The sequence below is a fragment of the Scylla paramamosain genome, chromosome 11 (genome assembly GCF_035594125.1).
Source record: "Scylla paramamosain isolate STU-SP2022 chromosome 11, ASM3559412v1, whole genome shotgun sequence".
NCBI lineage: Eukaryota > Metazoa > Arthropoda > Malacostraca > Decapoda > Portunidae > Scylla > Scylla paramamosain.
In genome coordinates this window covers 2,071,169-2,080,000 of record NC_087161.1, presented here as the reverse complement: position 1 = coordinate 2,080,000, position 8,832 = coordinate 2,071,169, and the positions used below count along the sequence as shown (strand labels likewise).

The following is an 8,832-nucleotide window of genomic DNA, read 5'->3' as shown; positions in this document are numbered from 1 at the left end:
AATACTACCAGCTTGGACTGTTATCTCTCTCTCTCTCTCTCTCTCTCTCTCTCTCTCTCTCTCTCTCTCTCTCTCTCTCTCTCTCTCTCTCTCCACCTGACGTAATTAGAGACGTCGCAGTGAGCGTTTTGATACCAGATAGCGCCAGAATTTTTAATTCTCCCCGGAAAATAAATACTTTTTGGGGCAAGGTTTTACAAGCTTACAAAGGTGTATCGTTGCACAGTAATGCGTCTGAATTTTAAGTCAATTAATTTCGTGATAACTGACAGCACATGACATTGTTTGAGCCTCTATTCATAATTTCAGATAATATTCTTAAAAGAGCCTATAAGTGTATCAAGGCAGGCAATCTGTAATTTTCTACTGACCTCAATGGAAGTATACTAATATATACTTGCATTTTCATGTACTAAACAACAGGCAAATCCATTTAATGTAAAGAAAATATAATTTTGTATCAGAGACTTTATTTTTGCGGTACGATCACTATCCTCGGGTACTTGGGCAGCGAGCAAACCAAAACACAGACACTAGACTACCCTGCACAATGGATATATCACCACCACAATCATGGACTACAGCGGAATTAAGAAAATTCTTGAAAGAACGAGCTATACCCTATTCTGGATATAGTAAAGCAAAGTAAAGGCCTTTGTATCGGCAGAACTGAGAGGCTATTGTTTACACTTTACACTCCCTAACGGCGCGAGGCGCTTTCTTTAACTGAAGAATCATGATCAAGATAAGTACGTCGTACGTCCGCCAGCGGTGCTGTTCTTTTTTTATTTCACTGATTACTTTCATATACAGCACGTGTCAGTGATATCTGATATTTTTCAACATTCCCAGATAAAATGCACAAGCCGAAGTCAACATCCTTTTATTTTTACTGTTCATATTTACTTAAAAAAAAAATTCATTACCTATTTTTAGTTTTATCTTATAATTCAATTAACAAAGCCTTATCATACACCAGTAAGTATGAATATTAATATTAAGGGTTATGTTTTTAATTTTAGATACACTTGTGCAGCAATTCATGCTGTACTTTTCCTGCACATCGATTTCAAATTTAGCTAAGTCACCCCTTTGCCCCACGAAATCGGAGACAATTAAAAATGCTGGCGCTGATAGGTATCTACCAGCCTCACTGCGACGTCTCTAATTGCCACACGCGGTCCATCACTTGTCCCGTCAGAGATAAACTGTGGCATTTCTCAGTTACCGATGACCTGACCTGTCTGACCTCCGGCTGTGTGTGTGTGTGTGTGTGTGTGTGTGTGTGTGTGTGTGTGTGTGTGTGTGTGTGTGTGTGTGTGTGTGTGTGTAATCCCGGGCTCAGCGTGCTGTGTACAAAAGGGCAAGGTGTGACTGACTGACTACCTGGGTTGAGAGGGAAGGGATTGGTGACGGGTGACGGGGAAGGTAGGACAGATGACAAAGATTACTGTATAGTGTGTGTGTGTGTGTGTGTGTGTGTGTGTGTGTGTGTGTGTGTGTGTGTGTGTGTGTGTGTGTGTGTGTGTGTGTAGACGTCACAAACACACCTTGAGACGAGATTAGAGTGAGCAGTGTGTGCAGAGTGATCTAGTTTCTCTTAGTCCCCTCACACACCCTCCCTTGTCCTCCCTGCTGACACTCTAAGGGGCATAACAAAGGGTGAAAGGTATATAACAAGGGTGAGAGGAATACAACAAGGGTGACAATAGTAAAACACCTATCCGTCCTCTCTACGTGGCTCAAGTAAAGTAAATCTCTATATTCTATTCTATTCCCTCTGCCTTCCCTGCTTTCCCCCAATGTAAAGTTTACGTCCTCTTATTTACAATGCCTCCTATCCTCCAACAAGTGACATAAGAACACCAGATTATAAAGGAGGTACAAGAACCCATCATGCCTACACGTGGCAAGTCTGTAGAAAACATACCTGCCCGCTTCCTGCTATCATCCGCAAATCAGCCTTAACTCGTGTACTTTTAACATATAGCGCAAGTTAAATGAGAGAGGTTGTTTGCAAGGACGCTTTCATGTTTGTAGTCATAGTTTAACGAGGACTCTGGATAGGAAAAGCACCCTTAGTCTTAATTAAAGTCCCCGATCTGCTTACTTGCATGGAGTCTATCAGTTCATCAGGAGTTAAGGCCTTGAAGGGAGAGACGTTAAACGGTGAGAGAGTGCACTGTGTTACCAGCATACTGACAAGGGGTACTCTGAATGCCTTGCTTGCTGGCTTGTGTTCCGTATTCTTAAATGATGGAGCGGCTTGACTTAATAAGAGACTGTAGAGGAAGTTGTCGGGGTTTTCAAAAGGGATCGAAGTTGTCAGGGCTTCCAAAAGTGAGGTAAACTGTCGAGGGTTTTTCAAGGGTGTTCTCATGACTAGTGAAAGGTTATGGGGCACCATCACTAGCAGGAAACATCAAAGAGAGAGGGAAAGAAAGAAAGGAAGGAAGGAAAGAAAGAAGGGATGCAAATAAATAAGAAAACTAACGAGTACCTGTCTATAATCATCTCTAGTGACAGTTAAATAATAATGGTGATAATGATAACAACAAAAAAACAATAACAGTAGCAACGATGGTTATGAAAGTGACTACAATAATAATAATAATAATAATAATAATAATAATAATAATAATAATAATAATAATAATAATAGCTAGAGAATTTTTATCTTACTTTCCCTGACAATCTTATGTATACATTTATCATTACTTTATTTCTTCTCTCTCTCTCTCTCTCTCTCTCTCTCTCTCTCTCTCTCTCTCTCTCTCTCTCTCACTATCCAACACACACACACACACACACACACACAGGCTCTTCCTCCCACCCTCTCTCCCTCACCTCACCCCCGCTACCCACCCCCCTCTCTTCCTCACCTCTGAAACACAGATGTCCGTAATTTTATCTGTTTGCTCCTTCCTTGGCGGGGCGGGGCGGCGGACGGAGAGAGAGAGAGAGAGGGAGAGGGAGAGGAGGAGGAGGAGGAGGAGGAGGAGGAGGAGGAGAGGTTATTATGCCGCGAGAAAATGCTGGAGCGGCAACTGAAGGGCGTTTTATGGCCGTCGTAAACTGCGTCAGAAACTCGCCAGGTGGAAAGGAGAGAGAGAGAAAAGGTTAGCAGCGTCTCATCCTCACCTTGGCAGCTCTCGCACGCAGCCACTCCCCGCAGCCCCTCGCAGCCTTCCGCAGCCAGCCCGTCCCGCCCACAGCCACCCCGCTAAGCCAATCCCCAGCCACCAATGGAAGCTTCACGGGCCAATCAGAGTGCGGGGATGCCACGTGGGGAGCCAATAGCAAGGGCGCCTGACTCGACTCTTATAGCTTGACGGGACTTCACGAGACCTCCACACCAGATTCGAGCCAAGCAACATTTTCTTCCAAACTCGCTTCGTTTTTTTTTTATTTTTAATTCTTGTTTTTTTTTCGGTTTCTCTTTCTCTTTCGCTCTCTTATTCGTTTTTTTTTTTTTACCTTTTTTTTTGTGCTCAAGACGATCGAAGACTGCCGGTTTTCTTTTTTTCTTTTTTCTTCTTTTTTTGTCGTGCGTTCTTCTCATACTCTTCTTTTTTTTTTGTCTTTCTCTCGTTTTCTTCTTGTTCTTACTTTCCTCGTTTCTTGATCTACTTCTTTTACCTCTCGTTCTTTATCTTTCTTATTTTTCTTCTTTTCTTCTTTTTTGTGATCGAATCCTGTTATTTCCTGTTATGTTCCTCTTATTTCCTCCTCCTCCTCCTCCTCCTCCTCCTCCTTTTCTTCCACTAAAGATGGGAACGAAAACGAATCATATTCTCTCTCTCTCTCTCTCTCTCTCTCTCTCTCTCTCTCTCTCTCTCTCTCTCTCTCTCTCTCTCTCTCTCTCTCTCTCTCTCTCTCTCTCTCTCTCTCTCACCTTTTTTTATATATGCCTACGTGTTTGGCAGGTGTGGCGGTCGAGTCCCCCTAAGGCATGAGTGTGTGTGTGTGTGTGTGTGTGTGTGTGTGTGTGTGTGTGGTGTGTGTGTGTGTGTGTGTGTGTGTGTGTGTGTGTGTGTGTGTGTGTGTGTGTACTTTTTTTTTATCGTTGCAAATTCGTATTTGTTTGTCTGGGCGAACCTGTGGCGATGTGATGGTGGTAGAGATGGTGGTTAGTAGTAGTAGTAGTTAGTAGTAGTAGTAGTAGTAGTAACAATAGTAGTAGTAGTAGTAGTAAAAGAAAGAATTGTCGATATAAAAAGTATTTAATATTACATAAAAAATCACCTTAGCATTGAACACACACACACACACACACACACACACACACACACACACACACACACACACACACACACACGCGCGTTATGAATGAATTTCGATATCTCGGGGTTTCCCTAAAATTTACTTTCTTATCACCACCACTATCACCACCGCATGATAATTAGTAGTAGTAGTAGTAGTAGTAGCGGTAGTAGTAGTAGTAGTAGTAGTAGTAGTAGTAGTAGTAGTAGTAGTAGTAGTAGTAGTAGTAGTAGTAGTAGTAGTAGTTATTATTATTATCTTTGTGTAATTCTGTTGTCATCTTTCCTTCCTTCTTTTTCTTCTGTACTTTGCTATCCCCCCCCCCCCCCTCTCTCTCTCTCTCTCTCTCTCTCTCTCCTCTCTCTCTCTCTCCTCTCTCTCTCTCTCCTCTCTCTCTCACTCTCTCTCTCTCTCTCTCTCTCTCCACAGCATTATGGAAGCTTTTCCTATCTAAAGCAGCGGTGTTCTTTTATCTCCCTCCTCCACTCTCCCTCCACTCACACCTCCACTCTCATCTCCACTTACTTCCCTTCTCCACATTTTATCTCTATCTCCTCTTTCGTTTGTTAACACTATACGAGTATGACTTTATCCGCGTCTCTCTCTCTCTCTCTCTCTCTCTCCTCTCTCTCTCTCTCTCTCTCTGTGTGTCTCTCTCTCTCTCGTCCTTCATCGTCAATATGAGGGAGAAGGAAGAGTAAAGTGAGAGGAGCAGGTGAGAATAAATGAGAGAGAGAGAGAGAGAGAGAGAGAGAGAGAGAGAGAGAGAGAGAGAGAGAGAGAGAGAGAGAGAGAGAGAGAGAGAGAGAGAGAGAGAGAGAGAGAGAGAGAGAGAGAGAGGAAAAGGAGAGTGAGAGAAATGAAGGATGCAAGGGAAGTGAAGAGAGAAGTGAGGGGAAAGGGAGAGTAAAGGGAGGGAGATTATGGCGATGAAAGAAAGAGATGAGATACGGGAGAGATAAGGGAGGGGAGAGAGAGGGAGAGGGAGAGGGAGAGGGAGAGGGAGAGGGAGAGGCGGGTTTCTCTCTCACCTGTTGTAGACGTGTTGATTAGTGTGTGTGTGTGTGTGTGTGTGTGTGTGTGTGTGTGTGTGTGTGTGTGTGTGTGTGTGTGTGTGTGTGTGTGTGTGTGTGTGTGTGTGTGTGTGTGTGTGTGTGTGTGTGTGTGTGTGAGGAAGAGAGAGGAGGAGGATGAATAAAATAGTAGTGGCGATAGTATAGTAGTAGTAGTAGTAGTAGTAGTAGTAGTAGTAGTAGTAGTAGTAGTAGTAGTAGTAGTAGTAACAACAACAACAACAACAACAACAACAACAACAACAACAACAACAACAACAACAACAACAACAACAACAACACGAATTCCTGTCTTTCTCTTCCTCATGCAACATTTTTTATTTGTTTTCCTCCTCCTCCTCCTCTTCCTCCTCCTTCTTCTCCTCCTCCTCCTCTTCTTTATCTTCCTTATTACCATAATCATAGCTATTTTTTTCCTCCATTTCCTCTCACTCCTCCCTATAAGCTCCCTTTATTTCTCTAATTCTTTTCATACTCCTCTCCCTCCTCCTCTTCCTCCTTCCTCCTCTTCCTCCTCCTTCTAAAACGTCACGTCATTCTTTCCTTTCACCTCGTCACCTTCCCTGCAATTATACAGTTCTCTCTCTCTCTCTCTCTCTCTCTCTCTCTCTCTCTCTCTCTCTCTCTCTCTCTCTCTCTCTCTCTCTCTCTCTCTCTCTCTCGATAAATTTTGTCTCTCACATCCTTTCACCGCTCCTTCATTTTTTCCATAATTACTAACAATTTTTAGGGTCTTATTTATTTCTAGACTTAGTTATCTATTTATCTATTTGTTTATCATTACTACAATCGCCTTAACAGCTGCACAAAAAATACAAAGCTAATCTTCTCTTTTCCCTCTCACTCCCATTTCATTTGTCTTGTGTCCTTGTAACTTTTTTTTTCACAGTGCAGGCAATGTTAACGAAAAAAATGACCACAGCATAGGCAACACAAGAACATAGAAGGAAAGAAAGAAAGAAAGAAAGAAAGAAGGAAAGAAAATAGAAAACTCATTATCAAATCCTATCCTGAGTGGAAGGAAGGAAGGAAGGAAAGACTGAAAGAAAATAGCTCATCCAAGTCACCCATCAAAACATTTCACCCCTTTCTCATTCCACCAACTCCTCTTCACATCACTCACCACCACCACCACCACAACGCAGCACCACTAACACCAGTTCCTCTCCTCCCACAGGCAAGACTCGCACCAAGGACAAGTACCGCGTGGTGTACAGCGACCACCAGCGGCTGGAGCTTGAAAAAGAGTTCCACTACTCTCGCTACATCACCATCAGGAGGAAGAGTGAATTGGCCTCCATGCTGGGACTGTCCGAGCGCCAGGTGAGGGCCGCGGCAGGCTGGGTGGGTGGGTGGGTGGGTGGGTGGGTGGGGTGGGTGGGTGGGTGAATGATTGATAACTTGCATGGTTGGCAGATAAATTTAATTGGTTGATTGATTGATTGAGTGAGTGGAAGGGCTGACTGATATTGACTGGTTGAATGAAAGACTGGTTGGTTGAATAATTGTTTGGCTGACTGATGGGCTGCGAGAGTGAATGAGTGAGTGGGACGCGGAAAAGCTGACTGACAGACTGAATGAGTGAATGAGTGAGTGAATAAGTGAATTAAAGCCATTACAACCCCTATCCTCCACCGCCCACAGGTCAAAAATCTGGTTTCAAAATCGTCGGGCGAAGGAGAGGAAGCAGATGAAGAAGAGAGACGAACTTCACAACAAGGAGAAGCTGGATGTGGGCGGAGTGGGCGGCGTCGGCGGCATGGGCGGCGTGCAGCAGTACCATCCGCCCTCCGTCACGCCCATCCCGCCCATGCACGCCCACGTTCCCTCACACCACACCCACCACCACCTTCACCACCAGACCGGCAAACCAATTATCATGGACATCAAGCCCCCACTGGGAATGGACTGATCCCGCCCACACTCAGCCCATGTCCAGCCCACACTCAGCCCACGCCCAACCCACAACCAAGGCCATACTCAACCCCTTGCCCATCCCATACCCAGCCCACTACGAAGCCCATACTCAGCTCACGCTCGGCCCATGCCCCCGACCCCACGACTCTGCAAACCCACGACAGCCTCAAGGAGTGATCTGAGTTGGAGTTCCGGTGTTGTTTTATTAGTAATGTCCGTATCTACCTGCCCATACCTGCCCACGCGATAGGACTGTTACATTTACAACTGTCGCAGGGGTACAGATGCGTGTGTATTGTAAAACTGTGGAAGATACGATGCTGAATATGAAAAGAGGAAGAAGGGGTTTGTTTAAATAGTACATGTGTTACTTTGATGACATGAAACTCAAAAAAAAAAGTGCCGCAGGGAAGCGTATCCGTGCATTTTAAAACTGTGGAAGGTACGATGTGGAATATTAAAAGAGGAAGAAAGGACTTGTTTAAATACGAGTAGTAGATGTAGTACTATGACGACTGACACTCAGCGGAAAGCAACAGGGAAAAGGGACCTAGAAGTGGTGTAAGACTGTGTAAAGAATGCAGTGTGAAATATTGAAAAGAAAGGAAGGAAGCGCTTGTACAAAAAAAGGGGATACTTTGCTGTTTTTAACTCGAAACTCAAAACAGTGTCGCAAGAAAAAGATTAATTGCACAGTTGAGGAAAATACGAACCAAAATACAAAGAGAGATAAAGAAAAGGAAAAAGAAAGCCAAATTGCACGAACACTTACCTACATAAAAAGAAAAAAAATATATAGTGGAAACAATAAAATAATCGAAATATGGTGCTCTTGCAAAAACGAAAAAAAAAAAAAAAAAAAAAAAGACACCCGCTACTGTGCTATAGTGAGCGTCATTCATAACTAACCTGTGCGAAGTGCAGTGGTGCTCCTGTGAGTGAGTCACCTGTAGAAAGTGCAGCTGCCCCTTCAGGTATCCATGGACAGCGGGGGAGCATGCCGCATATCTGTAGGAAGAAAAGTTAATGACTGCATTCTTAAAGCGTTCTCCCCCGCCCCCGCCCCCGCCCCCGCCCCACCCCTTTTCCTTCCTAATCTCGACAATTTGAACAAACTCTAGTGGAGGTAACTTGAGTTTTCGAGGGTGAACTGCAATTGTCAAAGGTGTTTTCATGACCGCAGCGATAGTTTAACAAGGTTTCTGCCTCATCAATTGGGAAAGAAACACCCACGAGAACCTGGCTATTAGTCTGCCTTTACTCGACAATTACAAACGACTCTAATGGAAGTAACTGGAGTCTTCGAAGATGTTTTTTTGACTGCAGCGAGAGCTCAACAAGGTTTTCTGCCTCATCAATTGGAAAAGAAACACCCACGAAAACCTGGTTAATGGTCTGCCCATACTCACGCCAATAACAACGGTCTCTGATGGAAGTGACTGGAGTTTTGGAGAACGGTTTTTTTGACTACAACAATGGTTTAACGAGTACGAGTATTCCGCATCACCAACCAGAAAAAAAAAAAAAACACAAAAACCTGGGTGATTATTTCTTTAGCCTTTCAAAATAGGACCTGATG

At 43.9% G+C, this 8,832-nt stretch overlaps 1 protein-coding gene across 1 annotated transcript in view; it reads left to right on the top strand.

Moving 5' to 3' along the window:
* LOC135104813 (homeobox protein CDX-1-like) overlaps positions 1–8,142 on the top strand; it is a 36,755-nt gene extending 28,613 nt beyond the window's left edge. Inside the window, exons 4-5 of the mRNA XM_064012433.1 lie at positions 6,514–6,661; positions 6,984–8,142. Of these exons, the coding sequence (XP_063868503.1) occupies positions 6,514–6,661; positions 6,984–7,248 (413 nt within the window). The 3' untranslated portion in view covers positions 7,249–8,142. The remainder of the gene's footprint in view (positions 1–6,513; positions 6,662–6,983) is intronic.
* The last annotated feature ends 690 nt before the right edge of the window (positions 8,143–8,832 follow it).